General features: G+C 39.2%; 1 protein-coding gene across 14 annotated transcripts in view; it reads right to left on the bottom strand.

Annotated features, from left to right (window-relative positions):
- Positions 1 to 709: 709 nt before the first annotated feature.
- Positions 710 to 25,112, bottom strand: part of LOC104612733 (DNA topoisomerase 4 subunit B (DUF810)) — a 100,201-nt gene continuing 75,798 nt past the window's right edge. For 7 of the 14 annotated variants that reach the window (XM_019200335.2, XM_088889495.1, XM_019200331.2 and 4 more), the window contains 6 exons: positions 23,113 to 23,219; positions 22,910 to 22,987; positions 22,738 to 22,833; positions 4,691 to 4,795; positions 4,405 to 4,588; positions 2,511 to 3,041 (listed from right to left, as the gene is read on the bottom strand). In XM_019200335.2, the coding sequence (XP_019055880.1) occupies positions 2,875 to 3,041; positions 4,405 to 4,588; positions 4,691 to 4,795; positions 22,738 to 22,833; positions 22,910 to 22,987; positions 23,113 to 23,219 (737 nt within the window). In that variant the 3' untranslated portion in view covers positions 2,511 to 2,874. Of the gene's footprint in view, positions 1,079 to 2,510; positions 3,042 to 4,404; positions 4,589 to 4,690; positions 4,796 to 22,737; positions 22,834 to 22,909; positions 22,988 to 23,112; positions 23,220 to 24,112; positions 24,402 to 24,540; positions 24,587 to 25,112 lie in introns of those variants that run through there. The other 7 variants (XM_088889496.1, XM_019200332.2, XM_088889501.1 and 4 more) reach the window with 5 other exon arrangements.

Genomic DNA, 25,112 nt, shown 5'->3' with positions numbered 1-25,112 from the left:
ACGAGACCAGACATCTCCTTTGAAGTTAGTGTGGTGAACGCAGAACCTTCGGATACTTCACTGGGATGCAGTTCTTAGAATTGTAAGGTACCTGAAGGGAGCTCTAGGCCGTGGGTTATTGTACAAACTAGGAGGAAAACTTGAAGTAATTGGGTATACAGATGCAGATTGGGCAAGCTCTGTGTCTAATAGAAAATCTAGTACAGGTTACTGCACATTTCTTAGAGGAAATCTTGTGACATAGAAGAGTAAGAAGCAGACGGTTGTGGCAAGGAGCAGTGTTGAAGCCAAATACAGAGCCATGGCACACACTACGTGTGAATTAGTATGATTGAGGAATCTCCTACAAGAAATCAGGTTCTCCATGGATAGACCTATGAAATTGTACTGTGACAATCAAGCTACACTCCACATCTCATCCAACCTTGTTTTTCATGAGAGAACAAAACACATAGAGATTGATTGCCACTTTGTGAGGGAGAAAGTCCTTATTGGAGAGATAAGCACAGAACATGTGGGCTCAGGTGATCAGTAGGCAGATTTGTTTAAAAAAGGCTTAAGCTTAGGGAGAGTGAATTATATATGTAACAACCTGGGAGTATATGACATGTATTCTCCAATTTGAGGGGGAGTGTTAGAACTAGCTGAATAAGGGTAGATTAGTCATTTTATTTCTGTTAAGTTATGTGCTTATGTGGCAATCTTAATAGAGACTTCCTGTCCCATACTTAATGGGGGCAGTTTAGTCTTTATACTACTAATTAGAAGCTAATCCATATTAAAGGTCAACTGATAGGGTTTAATCTATCAAGTTCGATTGTTCTCTTCATCTTCTTCTTCTTCTTCTTCTCTTCTCCTGGTTCGAACTATTATAGCTACATAACAAACAAAATATATTCTGGTTTGCTGGGTTTTTAACCAAATATAGCTTCTAGGCTTTTAGTATGAGGCCCACCTTATAGAGCCAAAAGCCGCTGTATGGAAGCCCTCTCAATCGGGTACAAAATTTTAGTCAACAATTTCTTCTCCGATGGTCTCGCAACTGATTGGCAGGATCAAAGGTGAAGGAGAAGAGATCCTAAAGAGAACAGATTAATTGACAATTTGTCATTAACACTTCTGAGAAGCAAAGATCAGACTGAAATGTGCACATATAGAAAGGTGATTGAAGTGGAGAGGTGCATCTGATGTGCTGTGTAATAGACTTAATCAAAAAAGATAAAAAAGAAAATTTCATAAGACGTCTATATAAAAAGGGCAATGTTTATGGATCAAAGAGCTGGTAAATCAAAAGGCATGTCCAAAAAAAATGTAGCTGATACAAACAAGTGGTAAAATTAAATGTTTGTAGTGTATGTTTCTAATTATCCTCCTTTACTTGATTCTGGTGGACTGGTGGTATCTAATATCCCTCTTCCTCCTGGTATCAATCCTCAAAAATGAGATGCAGATTTATGAGATGAAGCTTTTTCCTACTGCTATTCAACCTTAGGCATCTTAAACACTTTCAATTAATTTTAGGGAAGAGTAACGGAATTTCATTAAATGAGAGAAAGTACAGGAGATGTACAAGACACGGGAAACCCCCAGGGATTACACAGGAAGCAGTGATAATATAGGTATTTCTCAACCTATTTCTTCTTTATTGACGTGCTAAGCTTCTTGTGATCTTTATCTTATTTTAGTGCGTAAGGTAAGCATCATTCTTCTACATTACATTGTATTTTCCAGTATGTTATAATGACAGATGCCCCTTTTTACACATGGAAAAAGGCAAACAGGCAATGCAAATAACTCTGCATATACAGTGATAAAAGTACAAGACTAGGCTTATTGTGAAAGAATGTACTCAGAAAACAGTGTTATCAGGATATTTCTCTTTGATTGCCAAGATAAACTCAATAGGGATTTTCTTTTACATTATTGACCATTAGTCATGCCATTTTACTGGTTCGATGTAGAGAATATATTCCTCAATGGTTATTTGCAAGAAAGTCTACAAGATTTTACCACTTAGATTTTACACTAAAATGGAAAAAGTTGGCAAAACTAAAACGGAAAAAAAAAAATATTTTTATGGTTTAAACAATTTCCTTAAGCCCAGTTAAATCATTTTAGAGGCACCTTGCAATGGATTGGGTTTCTTGAGACTCAATCTAACCGTACACTATTCACTAAGAGAGAAAGTGCACTATTGACAGCTTTCATTATTTATAATGATGATATGGTCTATAAGAGATAACAACTACCCACACTTATCAAAAAAAAAACAATAACAATAACAAAAAGAAAACACCACAAAGAAAAAGATTTTTTTAGTTCATTTTGCTATATATATATAGTGGGACAGGAGTCGCCTAATCTAAGTAAAAAGTTAGGATTCAAGCCTATATTTGTGTTTGACCAAACATGATATCTTCCTTTTACCAAAAATAAATAAATAAATAAAATCTTACATGCAATGTTAGGCTTATTAGTTAATTCATAGTAAATCCATGCAAAATGCTATATTCCACATAAAAACCTTTACTGATGCTGATTATACCAAATTAATTAATAAAAGTCAAAGACAACCAAACAAAAATAATAGACTCTTCGTATCTCTCTCTCTCTCTCGATTCTTACATGAACAAGTATTTTAAGTGGAAGGCTGATCTCAAGGATATTCTGTACTTTTTGTTTGGTGGCTAAGACTTGACATAATTAAGAAACTTAAAAGGAAATAACGGGATTATTAGACACAACACGGATTTCCACTCTAAAATAATGATTTAGAGCATTAAAAAATTTCTGATAGATATAAAAATACCTCTTTTGGATTTACAATATAATACAGGACGACAGGACGACAGTTCCCAATGGCCATTATCTACGCTACCAAGTTACTTGCCTAATTTCGGAGGTGGACGCTTGAATTTTCTTCTTAATAAACTTGAAACTTCTCTTGCCCTTTCCAGTCCAGCGGAATGACCCACTTCTTTTAAGTAAATCAGATACAAGAGGTGATACTGAAATTGAATCCTTTGATGCACCATCGTATTCTACAGACAAGCAAGAAATAAAATAAGGTGAAATGAAAAACTTGGTTGTGATAACCAACAAAAAAAATGCCATTAATTCTGAAATTTCTTTATGGCTCTAAAATAGCAGAATGGCAACTGGTTCCCAACCCTTTGTACATTTCACTTCTGGGCACAAAATGTTAAGCACTGTTAAGGTTTCCGTCTGTGCAGTTTCATAGTTCAGACCGGGTTTAATGCACTCACTTTTGTCAAATAAAAACCTAATTCTCAAGTCTGATCTGCATTCCCTACAGATAACACTGGTCGCTAGTCATCTCCACTAAGGACATGCAACAAATTATATTCATCTCGACAGGAATTGATGCTTTCCAACAGGTTGAGAAGGTATTCCAGCTCAGTGAGGAATGACTCGACGGGAATTGATCCTTTGATCATTTCCATGGGATTGACCACATGAACTGAAAAATGACTCGTGTCCCAAACAGAAACAATAAGCAACAAGCACAAATAGAACTAAACACAGGACAAACCAAACACCAAAGGATAAATAAACCTACAGAAACCAAAATAAAAGAAAAGGTGGAAGGCCAAATGAACCAACCCTCTAGGAGGACAGTCACACCTACTATCCACATCAGAAGGGCAATCCATCTTTGAAAGATCATGAAGCCAAGAAGGGAAAAATACACCCAGGTTGCAGAAGATACTAACCCTACTAAACCATATTATCAACCCAAAAAAAATCCTAACCTATAATCAGTGGCAAACCCAGTAACTTGTCAGTGGGTGCATCCAAAACTAAAGTAATAAAAACTCAAAAAAAGAAAAAAAACACCAATATATAAACATTTATTATTAACCATCCCATTTTCTCACTTTTCTTTAAGCTTTTTTTATTGTTTTCCTTCTCTCTCTCTCTCTCTCTCTCTCCCCTTTGTTGCGTTGGTCACAACAGACTTTGGATTGCTTTTACACTAAGCCAACTTTTGTTAACCTTTTGATCAAATTGATTATTTTATTATAATGTCTATCAACTTTTAAAAATCACAAGAGATAACTCATGCATGGAGTTTGGTAGCTTTACTTTTAGGGGGTCAAATCTTTTTATATATTTCAAATTGACCCCACAACTTTTATTTGAGTGGGGTCAACTTTGAAAAAAGAATTTAAAACTAACATAAATTGTGAATAATTCCTTGAGGACTTTAGATGCCATGTTGGTTCAATTGCTCAACCTCATGACAATGTAGCTCTGCCTATGCCTATAATGGCCCTAAAGATAAAATTAAGCACATGAAACTAAACAAATGAACTAGTGTTTTAGAAATGAAAATCAGAAATATAATGGAAATAGTGGAACCAATCAAAGAATGATAGTTACCTGAAGACTTAGGAAGCTGATATTGTTTTTTGAGAAACTTAGATGCTTCTCTGTCCTTCTTATGGCATAACACTCGAATTAAAGTGTGAGCATCTTCAATAGACCTGCTGCCAGGACTCCACTGATCCATTCTAGTGGAAATTTGTTCACTTGCAGTCATTAGCATTCCTATTACAGTTTCTGTCTGCACAAATAAAGGCAATTTAACCTCAATTTCATTTATTCAATCAACTGGATCTTTTTTCATAGATTATTCAATCAAGTGGAATTACTGATAAACTATTACTTGCCAAACCTGAAGGGAAAACAAATTTATGATCTGTGATGCCAATCTTGCTTCTTGCTCAACAACAGCACGAGGAAGACCTTCCCCATTTGCTACAAAAAAATCCTACAAAATAAGGAACCAGAATTATGTTCGTCAACATTACAAAAATTCTCACACAACCACAGAGCATTTACTGTGACATAAACTGTGTATCCCATAACCTTTGTTTTGTTTACTTAGCAGGCCATGGTTGTTCAAGATTTTAGCCAATCACAATAGAACAAAATATACAACAAAATAGCAACATGCACATGGACAGAGCCAATGGGAAGGGGTCTCTCCCTGCTGACCAATGCTCCACACCCTCCAAAATATTTTTTTTTTCCTTAAAATACTAAAATGTACACTTTGGAACCTCTTGTTTTTTGCTTTGTGCTGGTTGGCTGTAAGTAAACAAACTCCCCCATTTTTGAAAGAAGGGAAGATCATAACATGCACAAGAAGTGGCTTGATAGGTGTTAAAATTAAATAACTTCTAATATTACTTTTGTTGGACAATGTATGCCGTCAGAATCCAATATGTGATGTAAACTTCTTTTGTTATGAATAAAAGTTCAGTTACATGTGTTATTGGGTGTCCATGTGTGCATTAGCCCTAGATCTGCATTTTAGGACTACGATAATCATTATAGTGATTACAGACAGTCATTGTCAATATGTAGACTAATTATTCTCAACCAGTGAGAAGACTCAGGCACTCTATTCTAACAAGGTTGACACACTTATCTGCCTTAAGGGAAGGAGTGGTTTGTCTCACCCACTAGAGTTAGACCCGAGGTATGAGTATTGGTATTTGTGGATATCTATAAAAAAAAAAGTATTGGTATTTGTGGAACACTGAACTGGACTTCCAGATAACTCTTGGACTTATGATTAGTGGAGAATGTGGATAGTTGGAGCATATTAGAATGGCATTGTAGCAAGTGATCATTGTGATAGGATCTACCACAATCAAGTGTGGGGCTTGTTGAGTGGCCCGGTTTTATTTTAGTTTGTTTTTATTTAGTTAGGAAGTTGTTGGGCCTAGGCCCATTAGTTTATATTTTTTAAAGTTGTGACTGTTCAGTTTTAGTAGCCACCCTACTAAGGGCATCCTTGTAATATCTCATCTTTAAGTTAATTATAAATATAATGAAAGGTAGGCGGCTAGGGTTAACTTTCTCACAATCCTAGTTGACCTCCTCTTTTCTTCTTCTTCTTCCTTCTCTACTGCTGAAATCTTGACCTTCCCCCTCTTTCTCTCACAAGAAGCTTGACTGAATCAGCAACTAGTGATTTCTACTTGGTATCAGAGCAGGCCGAAGGTTCTTGAAGTTGTTCTCTCATGCAGCCCTAGATCGGCCGACTGCATGGTGATTTAAGAGGCTGATCGAAGCTCTCAGGTAAGCCCAGTTTTTGGATTTTCTTGATGGATCTGTGTGCCCTGTAGCTGGTCTAGGGTTTCCCATCAAAATCAGGAAAAACTGGAGAAAGGGGAAGAGTCCTGTTTTTGTTGGACTCTTCATTTTTGACCTAGGAAGTGGCGCCCTAATTTTTTAGGGTTCCGTGGAGTTTTTTGTAAGGGGCGGTTCAAGTCCTGCCTGGTTTGGAGGCTTCTAGAGAGGGCAGCTGCCTCTTCTCTCTCTTCTCCCATCCCATAGAAAAGGAATCTTTTGTGGAAAGAAAGTCCAGGACACCAAGAAAGTGTTGTTGCTTCCAAAAGATGCTTTGTTTGATCTTGCTGCAAGTTTTAGTTATTTTCTTTACCTTTTTTGAGAAGTATGGAGGGCCATAGAGTTGAAAATAAGCCCGGGAGTGAAATGGGACCAATGGGAGGAGGTGCTAGAGACCCCTTCGGAGCTGGGACCATTACTACAGTTAGGTTGGATGGTGCAAATTACTTGGAATGGTCACAATCTGCAAAGATGGCCATTGGTGCTCGTGGGAAATTAGGGTACATCACTGGTGAAGAGGTGAAACCCAAAACTAGCAACTCCCGATGGGTGCAGGAGAATTATATGGTAATGACTTGGTTGTGTAATTCCATGTTGCCACATATAAGTAAAATTTTTTTATGGGCAAATACGGCTAAGGAGATATGGGATGGGGTTGCAGAAACCTATTCACAAAGGGAGAATGTTGCTAGGGCTTATCAACTGAGAAATCAGATTATTGCTACAAGGCAGGGAGATAGATTTGTTGCAGCCTATTTTTCGGTCCTTAAAACCCTGTGGCAGGAGATTGACCATTTAGAGACATTTGCTTGGGAAACCACTAAGGATGCAACTACCTATCAGAAACATCTAGAGAAGTATAGGGTGTTTTAATTCCTTGTTGGCCTTAATCCTAAGTATGATATTGCACGACAACATCTTCTTTCCAGGGACAGTGTCACTCCCTCCCAAGCATATGCCTTTGTGTCAGGGGAGGAGTGCAGGAGGGATGTGATGATGAAAAACCTCATTTCTTATCAGTCTACTATGGTAAGTGCAGTGAAACCTAAACAAAGTGGCAGTGAAATAAAGAAAGAAGACAAAAGAGATCTGATCTGTGACTACTGTAAGAAGCCTAAACATACAAGAGATACTTGCTGGAAGCTTCACCCACATCTTGTGCCGACTAGATTGAAGAATAAGAAGGGAAATGCACACGTGGCAGTTACTGGTGACACTCCAGCCCCTCCTACTACAGCTGCTCTGGAGTCTGTTGCAGTTGCTGCAGTAAGGGCTGAACTTGAGAGATATGGGCTACTTCTGAACCAGTGGGATACAACCAGTTCCAGTTCAGCCGCAAACGGACAACAAGGTACAGGTGGCACTGGCGGAGTCCACTCTACCTCCTTTGCTCACATAGGTAGTTCACACGCCACTGCACATTATGTTTCCACTTCAGGAAAGGAGGGACCCCCTTGGATTATAGATTCTGGAGCCTTAGAGCACATGACCCATAGCTCCACTATTTTTTCTTCTTACCAGCTCTGTTCTGGCAGAGACAGGGTCTCCACAGCTGATGGATCCCATGTTCCTATTGCTGGGAAGGGATCTGCCAAGATTAGTGATTCTATTTGTCTACCCTCTGTCCTTCATGTTCCCAGATTGAGTACTAATTTGTTATCTGTTAGTAGTTTGACTAAAAACCTGAACTGCTCAATAATTTTTTCTCTTGGACATTGTATTTTGCAGGATCTAGATTCAAAGAGGATGATTGGGAGTGGTCGTGAACTGAATGGAATCTACCTCCTAGATGTACTTCCTCCTCATCAGAGTCATCATGTCAGCAGGGACAGTGAGTCAGGATCTGTGAGTCAAATTATGCTTTGGCATAATCATTTGGGTCATTTACCTTTTTCTTCTTTGAGTTCTTTGTTCCCAAAACTTTTGAGTCTGTTAGTCTGTCAAGTCTGGAGTGTGAAGGTTGTCAACTTGGAAAGCATTGTAGACATTCATTTAAACCTAGTAATAAAAGATGTTCTTCTTCTTTTGATGTTATTTGTGGATGATTTCTCTCGATACTCTTGGATTTACCTGATGAAATCCCGCGATGAGGTACCATCCTTGGTGAGGCAATTTCATCAGATGGTACTAACACAGTTTGGAACAAGGATAAAGGTGATCAGATCTGACAATGCCAGGGAATATTTTGAAAGACATCTTGCCTCATATATGTTAGAATATGGTGTTGTCCATCAGAGCAGTTGCCCCTACAGTCCACAGCAGAATGGTGTTGCAGAAAGGAAGAACAAACACATTGTTGAGACTGCAAGAAGCATGATGATCACATCTATAGTTCTGGTTCGTTTTTTGGGTGAAGCAGTTCTCACAGCAGTATATCTGATTAACAGGGTGCCCTCTCGTATACTTGGATTCAGCACTCCATTCAGTCTTCTTTTTCCTCAGGGGGAGATGTTTCATATTCCTCTCAGGGTGTTTGGGTGTGTCTGCTTTGCACATATCCTTGGTCCTCACCGCTCGAACCTTGATCCCAAGGCAAAGAAGTGCGTCTTCCTTCGATATGCAGAGAATCAGAAAGGGTACCACTGCTATGATCCAATCTCTGGGAGCCGATATATTACCATGGATGTCACTTTTTCTGAATCCACGTACTTCTCAAAGAATCCTTCTCAGGGAGAGTGTTTTGGGGAAGTAAGTCAGCAATCTATTCCTCTCCCAGTTCCAATCCCAATGTCTACTCCTGTGCTTGACCACCACCCTGTGGCACCTACCTTGCCACCTCCTTTGCATTCTGTTTCTCAGCATTACTCACGACAGAGACTTTACAAGGCGGTTGATTCCACTACAGCAGAACTCACACCACTTCCTGTCGATCCCTTGGAGACTCCAGATTCGGTTGACATGGATTCAGGTATTCCTCTTAGTCCCGCTACTATTTCAGTTCCCATTGATCCTACTAACTCTGTTACAGATAACCTTGATCTTCCTATTGCTCTCAAAAAAGGGAAAAGAAAGTGTATTGCTCATTGTATTTCACAGTACTTATCCTACAGTGGACTTTCTCCTTCCTACCGTGCTTTTCTCTCCTCTCTTGATTCAATGTCTATACCCAAGGGTGTTAGTGAGGCTCTCCAAACCTAAGTGGAAGACAACTATGCAGGAAGAGATGGAAGCTTTAATTAAGAATCAGACATGGGACATTGTGGACCTACCAGAAGGCAAAGAGACAGTTGGATGCAGATGGGTTTACATAGTAAAATATAAGGCAGATGGAAGTATAGAAAGGTACAAGGCAAGACTTGTTGCAAAAGGGTACACACAGACCTATGGCATTGATTACTTAGAGACCTTTGCGCCAGTTGCAAAGATGACCTCCATTCGGATACTTCTTTCTCTTGCTGCCTCATACTCTTGGCCCTTGTTTCAACTGGATGTGAAGAATGCTTTCCTAAATGGGGACCTGCAAGAAGTGTATATGGATCTTCCTGCTGGTTTTTACAATGATACTGAAAAGGGAAAGGTATGCAAGCTTAAGAAGTCACTTTATGGCTTGAAACAATCTCCCAGAGCATGGTTTGACAGATTCAGAAAGGCCTTGATTGCTTTTGGATACACTCAGACTCAATCCGATCACACTTTATTTGTGAAGCGCAGGGGATCTTTGGTGTCAGTCCTAATTGTTTATGTGGATGATATTGTTGTCACGGGGAATGATATGAGTGAGATTGATAGTCTGAAAAGGGACCTACATAAGGAATTTGAAATTAAGGATCTTGGAGAACTGAGGTACTTCTTAGGCATTGAAGTTGCAAGATCGAAACATGGAATTTTTATCTCTCAAAGGAAGTATAGTTCCTTGTGATGATTGAGAGAGAGAGAGAGAGAGAGAGAGAGGTACGGATGATAGAAAGGAGAGGCAAAAAACTCAGTACTGGTAGCCGCCAGTTTTCTATTTATATTAAACTTTATAAAAAGGCAAAAATACAAGTATGCCCCTGGCGGCATATCCTAGAATAAGAACCAATAAGAAAAGAAGGAAAGAAAGTAAACTGAAACTATCCCACTAACATCAGTTACACGGAACACTCAAACCTTACAACACTCCCCCTCAAGTTGGGCTGAAGATGTCTATCATGCCCAGCTTGTCACTTAGCTCATTGTGCCGCGAACACGGAAGTCCTTTTGTGAGGACATCAGCAAGTTGTTCCTTGGTGTTGACATAAGGGATACAAATTTCCCTTTTTTCCAGTTTCCCTCTTATGAAGTGCTTATCCACCTCAATATGCTTAGTCCTCTCATGTAGGACCGGGTCGCTGGCGATGTTTATTGCAGCCGTGTTGTCATAGTAAAGAGACATAGGATTATGAACAGCAACCCCAAGCTCACCTAGGAGGTTCTTTAGCCAAAGGACTTCAGCCACCCCATGTGCCATAGCTCTATACTCAGCTTCAGCACTTGATCTTGCTACCACACTTTGCTTCTTGCTCTTCCAGGTCACCAGATTTCCTCCCACAAATGTGCAATACCCACTAGTGGACTTTCTATCATCCACTGCTCCTACCCAATCAGCATCTGTAAAGACTTCCACCTTCAGGTGATTGTGTTTACTGAATAGTAGGCCTGTTCCTGGATGTTTCTTCATGTATGTAAGGACTCTCTCTGCTGCCTCCATGTGTGGCTTCTTAGGAGAGTGCATAAACTAGCTCAGAACTCCAACTGAATAGGCAATATCTGGACGGGTCATGGATAGATAAATCGGCTTTCCCACTAACCTTTGGAACTGCTTTACATCTTTCAAAGGTTCACCAATACAGTCACCTAGCTTGTGGTCCGCATCCATAGGAGTGTCTGCTGGCCTTGCACCTAACTTACCTGTATCTCGTAATAGATCAATGGTGTATTTCCTTTGAGAGACAAAGATACCCCTTTTTGAACGGGCAACTTCGATCCCAAGGAAATACTTTAGTTGTCCTAGATCTTTCACTTCAAATTTGGATGCAAGGAATTATTTCAATTTCTGTATCTCTGAACTCCAACTCCCTGTAATGATGATATCGTCTACATACACTATCAATACAGCAACCTGCTCCTGACATCTCTTCACAAAAAGTGTATGATCAGACTGGCACTGTTGGAACCCCATCTCTTGAACTGCCATGTGAAACTTACTAAACCAGGCTCTGGGAGACTATTTTAAGCCATAGAGAGACTTTCGTAGCTTGCACACCTTGTTTTCACTTTCCTTGGCGGAGAATCCAGGAGGTTGAACCATGTATACCTCTTCTTCCAAGTCACCATTCAGGAAGCCATTCTTGATGTCCAGTTGATGCAATTCCCAATCAAAATTAGCAGCTAAGAATAGGAGAACCCTAATCGAGTTCATCTTAGCCACTGGGACAAAAGTCTCATCATAGTCAACTCCATATACCTGTGTGTACCCTTTGGCTACTAGTCTTGCTTTGTACCTTTCAACTGTTCCATCTGCCTTGTGCTTAACTATGAACACCCATCTGCACCCCACGGGTTCTTTCCCCTCTAGAGGATCCACCAATTCCCAAGTCTGATTTTTGTGGAGGGCATCAATCTCCTCCTTCATGGCATCTATCCACTTAGGGAATTTTAAGGCTTCTACAGCATTCTTGGGAACAGGGATGCAGTCATCTGTCGATAGGAAGGCTCGGCACAAGGGAGAGATGTGGTCATAGGAAACAAAGTGGGTAATGGGGTGTTTGGTAGTGCACGACCTGACTCCCTTTCGTTGAGCAATAGGGATGTCTAGGTCGTCCACAGTGGGAGAAGGGTTAGGGGTTGGACTTACCTCCTAGGATTCTGATGATGTCAGTTGCTCAGTGTTTGGCTGCTCCACATTTCTATCACACTGCTGATCTCTCCGACGAGTACGCTGGAAGACACGGAAGGGAGTGAGGTCCGGAATAGAAGGAAAGGACACCTGAACCTGCTTCTCCTCTTCCACACTACGGCTCTCCCCCTGAGGAGGAGGGAAGAATGGCTCGGACTCAAAGAAGGACACATCCATAGACACAAAATATTTACGACTGACTGGATCAAAACACCGATACCCCTTTTGAGAGGATGGGTACCCCAGGAAGACACAAGGAATGGACCGAGGGTCTAACTTACCTCTGGATGGAGACAAATTGTGGACAAAGGCCCGACAACCAAAGACTCATGGGGATGGAAAATAAAGGAGACTGAGGGTACAGTAACTGATGAGGGGCCATGTAATTTAATACTCTAGAGGGCATGCGGTTGATGACATACGCAGCTGTAAGTATAGCATCCGCCCAAAACCTCTTTGGAACATTCATGTGGAACATCATCCCACGGGCTATCTCAAGGAGGTGTCTGTTTTTTCTTTCTGCAACCCCATTTTGCTGTGGTATTCTGGCGCATGAGCTTCTATGAATAGACCCATGGGAGGCGAAGAACTCATTTAGCTCCCCATGGAAGTATTCCTTCGCATTATCGGATTGGAAGATCTGTATTTCAACATGGAACTGTGTAAACACCATCCTCTGGAAGTCTTGCACTATCTTTGGAACCTCGTCTCTGCTACGCATAGGGATTACCCATGTATAGCGAGAGTAATCATCAATTATCGATATCCACCCTCAGAGGTTACATTTGTAGGCCCCCATACATCAGAATACACAATATGAAAAGGAACATTTGATCTTTTATTGCTGGAATGAAAGGTTGTTCTACATTGTTTACTCAACTGACACGTTTGACACATGAACTCTGACACTGAACACGACTTAAATAAAAGTGGAAACAAACATTTTATTACTTCAAAATAAACATGACCTAAACGACTGTGCCACAACAAAATTTGACTCTTATTTGACTGACTATGTGACTCTGAGGATGACACAGAAAGACTAGCTTTGTTGTCGAGAATGTAGAGACCGTCCACCAGGCTTCCTCTACCAATCGTCCTCCCAGAAGTTAGGTCCTGAAAGACACATGAATCAGCAAAAAAGGTTACACTACAGTTTAAAGAACTTGTAATGCTACTAATTGAAAGCAAATTTATGGGAAGTTGAGGGACATGCAATACACAATTCAGGTTAAGGCCATGGGGAAGGGATATCGATCCCTGACCTGCAATGGAAGAGAAGGAACCATCGGCAAGTCTCACTTTATCCCTTCTTGACAAAAGGCTATAAGAATGGAATAGGTTAGGCTTACCGGTCATGTGATTTGAGGCCCCTGAGTCAATAATCCAAGGGGAATCTGTGGGAGTGACATGGAATGCAGAAGCCACATTACCTGAAGTAGATGCAAAGGAGGTAGAGGGAGTACCAGTGACTGAGCTATCCAATTGCCGCAATGCCCTACCATAAGATTCCAGATGCTCTCTAAATGAATTCATTATATCCTCCTTGGGGTCAAGTTTATTAGGAGAGTCCCGGGTACTACCGGCAACCTGAGTATCTTGGGTTGCCACATGTGCTGCACTAGTTCTTTTCACGTGACCTTTACCCTTGATTCTTTGCTGCCCACTTGGGTTTCCCGTGGATGTCCCAACAGGTGTCACGTGTATGTCGTGACCTTCTACAATGGGTACAAAAGAGTTTATCTTTATCATTTGCCTTCTTAGGATCACCTTTCTTCCCTGTTGGGCTGTTATTCACCGCAGCCAAGGCAACTTGTTGCTCCCCCTCGGCTGTAACCATCACACTCCGCCTGCTTTCTTCAGATTGGACAAGGGAGTATACTTCATGCACTGTAGGCAATTCTTTGCTTCCTAGAATCTGCACCCTTAATGGTTCATATACAGGGTTCAGCCCTAACAAGAAAGCAAACACCCGTTGCTGAGATATCAGCTTCCTGTAGGCCTTAGCATCATCATCGTGCTTCCACTCTATGGCCTGATAATGGTCCAACTCCTTCCATATGGAGGTAAGAGCCGAATAATATGAGGACAAGCTACGGTTTCCCTGTTTACAGGTAGAGGACTCAGCTTGTAGTTGGTAAATCTTGGCATAATGCCTTTGCTCAGAATAGGTACTTCTGGCCTGTTCCCAGATCTCACTGGCGGTGTCTGCCCACATAAAATTCTTCTTCACATCAGGTTCCATTGCTGCAAGGAGCCAAGACATCACTATACTGTTTTCTTGGTCCCACCTATCATGTTCAGCTGTATCACCCTTAGGTTCTTTTACCCTTCCATTGATGTAACCGGCCTTACCCCTTGCTGTTACATAGAGTTTTACACTCTTAGCCCACTCCAGGTAGTTCAGACCATTCAAGGGGATGATTGGCATGGGAAAGACCATGGTTTCACCTCCCATACCTGCTGTGTTGCGGGTTGAGGTGTTCCCCAGTGAGGTCAGTTCCTGACTTGCCATTGAAACCTACAACCAACCAGTCCAAATGCCACCTAACAACACAACCGCCACAACTAGAATGTGGCAACTCAGGGTTTACTCCTAGGATGTGAGCAACAAGCTATTCAATATTGCTGAGAGCACAAGAACTACTGCTGAGAATGAGAAATCAGTCACTACAACGTCCAAACAGAACAATAAGGAGTCCAGTCATCGGTTCAGCACCACCGATACAGACATTACTGTCAGTCCGAATGTGGTTCCCCCACTCTAACCAACCAATTATTCAAACTAGTAATCATATAATCAAGGCCTAAGCCCTACGCACCATTGGACAAAGAATACTGAGATAAACTGAAACAAAACCACACCTATTCAACACTAGATCAGAACCTGCTAGGGTTTCACTGCACCATCAACACCCTTCTTCGATTAGGGTTTCAGCAGACCAGCACCATCCCACGGCCAGACACAACTAGGGTTTTCAGTAACTGTCGCATGGAGCCACTAGGGTTTCAGCAGAAGTACAGCTGCAAGACTGACTAGGGTTTCTGCATAAACAGTCGCCAGAGAGAATTAAAAGAAAACAAGCCGCCGCTAGGTTTTTTTCCTTTTCCTTCTGAAACAAAAGTAGTCACATCCCAATCCCCTTCGGAAAGACTGATGCTAGGATCGTAGGTCTTCTCCAGCCCAAAAGTTCCGCTCTGATACCATGTAGTTCCTTGTGATGATTGAGAGAGAGAGAGAGAGAGAGAGAGAGAGAGGTACGGATGATAGAAAGGAGAGGCAAAAAACTCAATACTAGCAGCCGCCAGTTTTCTATTTATATTAAACTTTATAAAAAGGCAAAAATATAAGTATGCCCCTGGCGGCATATCCTAGAATAAGAACCAATAAGAAAAGAAGGAAAGAAAGTAAACTGAAACTGTCCCACTAACATCAGTTACACGGAACACTCAAGCCTTACAACAGGAAGTATGTCTTGGACCTCCTTCAAGAGACAAGGAAACTTGGAACAAAGGTAATCAGCACCCCTATTGATCAAAACCATAAAATCAATGCATCAGAAGGTGAACCAATAAAGGACATTGGGAGAGATATCAAAGACTTGTGGGTCGGCTGCTATACTTGTGTATGACAAGACCAGACATCTCCTATGCAGTGAGTGTAGTAAGTCAATACATGCATGCTTCATGAGTCCAGCATTGGGAGGCAGTTGACAGGATTCTTGCTTATCTGAAGGGACACCCGGGCAAAGGCATATTGTTCACTGATCATGGACAGTTGAAACTAGAGGCTTATACAGATGCAGATTGGGCAGGATGCCTTGATGACAGGAGATCAAATTCAGGAGTGTGCACCCTAGTTGGGGGTAACCTAGTCTCATGGAAGAGTAAGAAACAAATAGTGGTGGCAAGATCAAGTGCTGAAGCCGAATACAGGGCCATGGCACATGGAGTTTCAGAACTTCTCTGGATCCCTTCTCTGTTAGAAGAAATTGGTGTACAGGCAGAAGAACCCATGATGCTATACTGTGATAACCAGGCAGCAATTAATATTGCCCATAACCCAGTCCAGCATGACCGAACTAAACACATTGAAGTGGATAGACATTTTACTAGAAAAAGGGTAACTTCTGGAGAAGTTTGCCTTCCATACATTGCTTCTGATCTGCAGCTCGCCGATGTTCTCACAAAAGGTGTTGCAAAGAACAAGCTGGAGCATGATCTACGCAAGTTGGGAATGTGTGATATTTACTCCCAACTTGAGGGGGAGTGTTGAGTGGCCCGGTTTTATTTTAGTTTGTTTTTATTTAGTTAGGAAGTTGTTGGGCCTAGGCCCATTAGTTTATATTTTTTAAAGTTGTGACTGTTCAGTTTTAGTAGCCGCCCTACTAAGGGCATCCTTGTAATATCTCATCTTTAAGTTAATTATAAATATAATGAGAGGTAGGCGGCTAGGGTTAACTTTCTCACAATCCTAGTTGACCTCCTACTCTTTTCTTCTTCTTCCTTCTCTACTACTGAAATCTTACCTTCCCCCTCTTTCTCTCACAAGAAGCTTGACTGAATAAGCAAATAGTGATTTCTACTGGACTGAATCCGGACAGGTTCCGGGAGCTTCCGTTGACTCTCTGTTGGCTATTACCACAGTCAAGCTGGATGGAACCAACTATCTAGCATGGTCACAGTCAGTAAAAATTCATGTTTGCTGCAGAGGCAAGTGGGGTTATATCTTCGGGAGCAAGAAAGCTCCTCCGGAAGATGACCCATCTTATGAAAAATGGATGCAAGAGAATTGTACCGTCATTGGATGGTTAGTGAACTCAATGCAACCACAAATCAGTCAACATTATTTATGGATGAATTCAACCAAGGAAATATGGGATAGTGTGGTTGAAACTTATTCGCAAAAGCTGAATGTGGCTAGGGCATATAAGTTAAGGAGTGATGTGAATTATTTAAGGCAGGGGGAGAGACCTTTAGCCGTTTACTTCTCAATGCTGAAATCTCTATGGCAAGAGATAGATCTAATGGAAACTGTTGTTTGGGAAAGTACTAATGATGTTGAAACTTACAAGAAATTAGTTGAGAGAAACAGGGCATTTGAATTCTTGACAGGGATGAATCCCGAGTTTGACATGACCAGACAAAATATCTTAGCCAAGGATAATGTATTATTGTCTCAAGCCTATGCCATGGTAAGTAGTGAAGAGAGCAGGAGGCTGGTCCAGGTTCAAGGGGCCATCCCAAGTGACCATTTTGCCAATATGGGGCTGAAACCAAAGGTGACTACAGGCAGTTCAGGTGGTTTAGGAAAAAGGGAAGTTGTGTGTGAGTACTGCAAGAAACCAAAACCTACAAAAGATAAATGTTGGAAACTGCATCTGAAACTCCTTCCACCTCGTTTCCAAAAGAAGGCTGATAATGTGAAGATAGAAAGTGCCAACATAGCCACTGTTCCAGATAATAACAGGTGCTTAACTGATGAGAGGACTGCTAGTGAACAGTTAGCAGTTATGAAGGCAGAATATGACAAGTATGGGAGGATGATCAGTCACCTAGAGAGTGCAGCCTCCTCCTCCAACCCTCAGGGCAATTCAACTACTTCTGCATTTGCACATTTAGGTATATGTGCTACTGTCATGCAACTATCTCAAGTAATCATAGGATTCCTTGGATTATTCATTTTGGTGCTTCTAATCATATGACCAGCCTTCCCACTTTATTTATTTCTTATGATTTGCTTCCTGGCCGTGAAAAGATTACCCTAGCTGATGGCTCACTTGCTCCTATCTCTGGCAAGGGAACCATCAAGGCTATAAACTCCCTTTCTCTTCCATATGTTCTTCATGTTCCTAAACTGAATACTAATTTATTATTTGTGAGTAAATCCTTGAACTTCAGTGTAACCTTCTTTCCTTCTTATTGTGTTTTTCAAGACCTGAAGTCTCAGAAAGTGATTGGGAGTGGCCATGAGGCGAATGGAATATACTTGTTGGATACTCCTGGACAAAGCCAAGGACAACCTGGGAAAGTTGCTTTTGGATCTATCTCTTTAGAGTCCTTTAGTCGTGTCATGTTATGTCATTTTCGTTTGGGTCATTTATCTTTTTCTGCTTTGAGCCATCTATTCCTAGAACTGTTTAAGGGAATTAACTTGTCCAATCTTCATTGTGAGTCCTGTGAGTTGTCAAAACATTGTAGAAACAATTATCCTTTGAGTAATAAAATATCATCTTCTCCATTCCATATTGTGCACTCTGATTGTGGGGGCCATACCACTTACCCTCTATGGGAGGCTATAGATATTTTATCTTGTTCATTGACGATTTCTCACGATATATTTGGTTATTTTTTATGAGATCCCGAGATGAAGTTCCCAAACTTGTGAGACAGTTCCATGAATTTGTTCTTACCCACTTTGGTACTAGAATCAAAATATTCAGATCTGACAATGCAAATGAATACTTTGAGAAAAACCTAACCTCTTATCTCACTGATTTTGGGGTTATTCACCAGAGTTCCTGCATTCGTACTCTAGAACAAAATGGAGTTACTGAGAGGAAGAACCATCACATAGTTGAAGTTGCAAAAAGTATCATGTTTGCCTCACATGTCCCTACAAGATTTTGGGGGGATGTTGTTCTCACTGCAACCTACCTAATTAACCGTATGCCATCCAGAGTGTTGGGTTTTAAGTCTCCCTTTATCCTCCTTCATCCGGGTAAGGACCTTTTTCCTATCCCCCTTCGTGTCTTTGGCTATACTTGTTATATATACATCCCGAGTGCCCAAAGACATAAATTTGAACCCAAGGCCCACAAGTGCATATTCCTTGGTTATGCCTCCACACAGAAGGGTTATTGCTATTTTGATCCAAACACCAGAACTCGTTATGTTTCAATGGATGTTACCTTTGATGAGTCCACTCCTTTCTATGATTCTTCTCTGGGGAAGCATTGTTCAAAAAGGGAGAATTTGTCATAGTTGTTTGCACTCCCCCTTCCTGTCCCTGTTGAGTCTCCTCTTGAACCTTCTTCTATTCTTAATGAGTCAAGGGAGGAACAACCATCTCATATTCCTTCCAATATTCCTATTCCTCCTCCATTACCTCCTCGTCCCCCTCTTTAATCCTAGATGGTACTAGCAGCAAAGAACCAAAAGTGAGCAGATTGTTTCCTCTACATCACATGAGCCTCCTACGCTTCCAGTTACTGAAGAGACAACAGGTACTGATACTATCCCTTTGCAACCATCCTTCCTAGATCTTGATGTCCCTATTGCTATGAGGAAAGGTAAACGGAAGTGTACTGCACATTGCATTTCCAAACATCTTTCCTATGGTCTACTTTCCCCTTCATATTATGCTTTTCTTTCTTCTGTTGCTTGTAACCCTATATCCAAGTAGTATCAGAAGCTCTTATTTTTCTAGAATGGAGGTGGGGTGCTATGAGAACTGAAATAGATGCTCTGCATAAGAATGGCACATGGAAAGTGGTTTATTTGCTTGAAGGGAAGGAGCCAGTGGGCTGTAAGTGGGTTTACACCATTAAATACCATGTTGATGGCTCCATTGAGAGGTACAAAGCTAGGCTGGTTGCAAAAGACCATACACAAACCTATGGGATTGACTATCTGAAGACCTTTGCTCCTGTTGCAAAAATGACATCTGTGCAAGTTCTACTACTATCTTTGGCTGCTCATTCAGATTGGCCACTCTATCAGTTTGATGTGAAAAATGCATTCTTGAATGGAGAATTACATGAGGAGGTCTATATGTCTCTCCCACCAGGGATGTATGGCACAAATATGGAGGGAAAAGTGTGTAAGCTAAAGAAATCTCTCTATGGACTTAAACAGTCACCTAGGGCATGGTTTGAAAGGATTAGGGCTGCCCTTGTTAAATTTGGTTACATACAAACTCAGTCCGATCATACTCTCCTTGTGAAGAGGAGAGATTCATTGGTGGTATATCTTATAGTCTATGTTGATGATATAGTAGTGACTAGTACTGATGTGACAGGGATTGATGATCTTAAATCTTTCCTTCATATAGAGTTTGAGATCAAAAATCTGGGGGAGTTAAGGTATTTCCTTGGCATAGAAGTGGCTCGGTCTAAGGATGGAATTTTTATCTCTCAACGAAAGTATGTGCTAGACTTGCTCACTGAAACAGGCAAGATGAGTGCAAGACCAGTGGCTACTCCTATTGATATGAGTCACAAACTTTCTGCCTCTGATGGAGAACTATTGAAGGATAAGGGAGTGTTTCAAAGGTTACTTGGGAAACTGCTATATCTTTGCATGACTCGGCCTAACATTGCATATGCTGTCAGCGGCATTAGCCAGTTCATGCATGCTCCCAAGGACACTCATATGGCAGCTGTAGAACAAATTTTATGTTATTTGAAGAGTACTCCTGGGAAGGGAATTCTTTTTGCTAAGCATGGTCATATGAAACAGGAGGCTTACATAGATGCTGACTAGGCGGGAAACATTGATGATAGGAGGTCGACTTCTGGATACTGTAGCATGGTGGCAGGTAATATTGTTTCTTGGAGAAGCAAGAAACAATTAATTGTTGCCAGATCTTCAGCTGAGGCCAAGTACAGAGCTATGGCTCATGGAGTTTCCGAGTTATTTTGGCTTCGATCCTTGATGGAGGAACTAGGTGTTGAGTATGATAAGCCATTAATGCTATATTGTGATAATTAGGCCGCCATCAACATTGCTCACAATCTGGTGCAACATGATAGGACTAAACACATTGAAGTTGACAGGCATTTTATCAGAGAAAGAGTGGCTTCTGGAGAAGTTTGTCTACCATTCATTTCATCTAAAGAACAATTAGCTGATATTCTTACCAAGGGAATCTCCAAGGCCAAACTACAACATGACACTGGCAAGCTGGGCATGACTGACATCTATGCTTAGCTTGAGGGGGAGTGTAGAGAGAATGGGCCGAATGGCCCATACAATGCTTTTATTTGTTTATGTTGTTAATGGACCTTCTAACTTATGGGCCTTTTTTTATGTTATGCTTAATTAAGTTAATCGCCCAATTAAGGGCCTCTTTATAAATATCAAAACTTGTAAATTATGTTTTAATGAAAAGGATTAGGGAAGAGAGAAAACATTCGACATATTTGCCGCCAACTTCTTATTCTTCTTCTCTCTCCTCTTCTCTTTTTGTTATCTAACATCTTTTCACAACTTTTAAATCAGTCATTTCATTCCTTGGGACTGTTTTTCTTCTAGTACTAGACCTTGTTTTAAGGTATCTCCCATAATCATTTTAAAAACCACTAGGAAGTCATTATTTTTTACTAAGGGTCTGTTTGGTTTGCGGACAGAACCAAAATCAGAATCGGAATTGGAATCACCTATTCCTAACGCATGTTTGGTTCAATTAGGAATCAGAATTGGATTCCGATTGTTGCTATTTGGCTCAGTTGGAGTTTGAATCACAATCAACAGAAAATTTTCAATTTTGTATTAGTCTATTTATTATTTTATTATTACTTTATTAATATTTTACGAATATATAATCATTACTTTATTAGTACCTTGTTATTATTATTTTATTAGTTCTTTAATAAATAATATCTTAGTATTTACCAATAATTTATGAATACTTTATTAACAATAAAATATTATTATTTTATCATTATTTTCTTATTAATTTACTAATATTCTATTATTTTCTTTATTATTGAATAATTAATATGTTAGTATTTTATTATTACTTTAATTATAAAACTTTAAATTTATTTGTACTTAATTAGAATTATTTAATAAATAATATTTTTTCTTTTTATTATTATTTTATTAGTATTTAACAATTAATATCTTAGTATTTATCATTGATTTATGAATATTTTATTGATGCATCATTATATTATTATTACTTCAATAATATTTTTATTATATTTTATTAATAATTATTACTTTATTATATCTTATTATTATTTTCTACTATTTTGTTTATTATTTTAAAATTAATTTATTAATATTTAAAAAATAATATGCTAGTATTTTATTATTACTTTAATTATAATATTATTAATATTTTATTTGTACTTAATTACTGCCATGATTATCATTTAATAAATAATATCTTTGCTTTTTATTAATATTTTAGTAGAGTACTATTATTTTATTATTATTTTACCATTACTTTAACTATATTGTATTTATATGTTGTTTATACTTATTATTATATTTAATAGTTAATATCTTTGTTTGTTATTATTCATTTAGTAATGTTTTATTATTTTATTAATAATATATTATTATTATCTTAAAATTTAATAATATTTTATCATTTTATTAATATTAGGGTTTGGGGGTTTTTATCATAAGTTCTTCTTGACAGACTCTGGAATGGCCATTCCCCCAAGAATGGGAATCGGAATCCCATTCCTACCTAACAAATAGTTGCCATTCCAATTCCACTTCCAGGAAACCAAACGGACCCTAAAATCTTTTGATGAGTTTCTTTTATTAAGTATGTGTATTCATTATAATTCTAGAGTTTCTTTTCATATATGGTAGTATAAAATAAGGATTTAAAGTATAGCCCTTTCAACATCCTTTGGAAATTCAAAGTCCATTTCCTTTTTTTTTTTTTTTGATCAATAAAGTCCATTTCCTTCACCAGTTTTAAAACTGTAAAACATGGTATATATGATATGGTAATTTTCTGGTGAGCATCATACCTTCAATATATCAAGGTCTTCCTGCATAAATTGGAAATCTGTCTCAGAAAAGGCACGGGAAGGTCCTCCATCCAACAACACCCAAACAAAGCCTTCCTGAATAAGGAATATTCAAATTTAAATACAGAAAAAGCTGAGACTGATCAGCTAGATTATGAGGGTCAGGCAGTACCAGTGATGCTCGACAAACACTTAAAATAACCATATCTCTGAGAATATCAATGATCAAATCACATATGTAGTCAAGGATCTATATCAACACAATCCAAGGGTTATAATGAGTTCACTAGGAATGAAGTTTAAAAAAGAGATAACTCTATGAAGTGTAATAGTGTCAAAGAGATTATTTTTAACTTCACTAGATAACTAGCTTACAGAATTAAGTTGTGGGAGAATGCCATCTAAGCAAGCACTTTCAATATCACCTCGATACAAAAGAAGCAGGAATGAATCTCTCAGGTCCCAAAAGACAACCCTTGCCCCTAGAAAATTATTGGACACTGGTTAACACCCTCTGCCATCATCAAAACTCTAATAACTTGAGGAATTACAATTTAATAGAAAATCAATGAATTTGAATTGAACAATCATCTATATGATCACCAAAAATAATGCTGATGAGGCTCTCTCTACATGTTTACTCAGTTCAGTTCAGACAGTTAAAAAATTGAATATATTGAAAGAGCAGGAGCATTGTAAGAAAAGCAAGCAAGCCACAAAAAAATGAAGTAAAAAAACAGATACACAGAGAACCTAATACTTAATGTGGTTGAGTGATTTGCCTACTTCCACAGATGAAATCCTGTGGAACTTCTCTATATTCTCAAATGGAATTTACAAACCTAGCTTCTTTAGCACCAGAAGAACATAGAATATCTCCATTAACCCTAATGTGATCCCAATAGAGAACATATATGCATAGATAGATGGTACATGAAATACCATACTACCCCTTTCCATTGTATGAACAATTTCTAACTGTGGGTCACCTTTAGTCACCCAAAGCCTAGAAACTTGACGTATTGTCTAGCAAGCTACAAGCCAAAGCCATTGGGTTGATGTATCACCACATGCTGATCACTTTTATTAGCTCCAACAGCTCCACTAATGACATCATTAGCACTCTCTTTTGAAGGAGAGGCATAATTGTTTAGAAGAGTCAATAATCCTATGATAAATACATAAAGAGATCTGACTCCCATTGGTGACAAGCTAAATTCTACGAAGACAAGTGATGGTCTACCTAAGGAGATACCCAGCAGGTCAGTATATAAAGGTAACATACAGAAATTTTGGAACTTCTGATGTGTCAAAACAAGCCAGTAAAAATGCAGAGGAATAATCTTCCATGCAAGCTTGATATCTCACCCATTTCAAATATTTGAGATGCATTTCCTTATGGATATGTTCACCCTGTGGAAATTTCCCAGAAATATCAGGTTTCAAAAGAAAATTAAAAAGCATTTGAGATCCTTGAGTGGGATTATTACCACTGAAAATCATTCTAATACCCTTTACCTAATTCAGTAGAGAGAGAACTGGCCACTGGTGGAATATTAGAATCTGAGTTACAGAATACTTATGCACATGCATTAAAGAACTCCAAAAAGGCAATGGCAAATTCAAGGATAAGTTTTCGCCAACCACAAGAATTGATGGAGCACCTAATTCAAATCAGTAGTGCCAATGTTGATTCACAATTCCAAGCCCATTCCACAACAACATCCAACCAAGCAGAAAATTAAAATTGCAAGTTCCAAAAAAATTATCCCAGAACTTGTTCACTGGAAGATGAAGCATCACCTTGGATTTCATAGTTAGGATGTCAAACATCACTTTTGTAGCTTGTCTGTGCTTAGGGAACATAACAAGATGAATTAAAACCACAACTAATCCATAAATAAACAAAATTATTTTCAAAGCATAAGCTTGTAAAAGCACAGGTTATTAACTTAAATAGGTGCAAACAGTAGAGAAAAAGAAGAGAAGAGAAAGACCAAAAGAATAGAAGGAATGCCTTCTTGGGTACATGCCCCAATTCATTAACTTAAATATAAGTCAAATAAAATACACATCAAATGACTTATATATCCCTCATTACAAATTAGAGTTATAGAGACAAGACTACCCTCATCATCATATCATTCTCAACAAGATTTTTATCTTGTTTTAGTAAAGCATTAGCATACTTGAAGCATCACTTTCTAATGCCTTCTCTTGGTAATTTCCTTAATTGCTGCCTCTTTCTTTCTAGAACACTCATATGAGGTCAAGGTATTGGGGATGTTGGTGGCTCAAAGTCCATTCTTGAAAACTTTAACTTCAGCCAGCACAAGGGATGCATTAAGAAAAGCATTTAGAGGGCCAAGAAGGGG

The sequence above is a fragment of the Nelumbo nucifera genome, chromosome 6 (genome assembly GCF_055504915.1).
Source record: "Nelumbo nucifera cultivar China Antique chromosome 6, China Antique-T2T, whole genome shotgun sequence".
Lineage (NCBI taxonomy): Eukaryota > Viridiplantae > Streptophyta > Magnoliopsida > Proteales > Nelumbonaceae > Nelumbo > Nelumbo nucifera.
The sequence above is the reverse complement of the archived record's forward strand: the minus strand, read 5'-3'. Positions and strand labels throughout refer to the sequence as shown.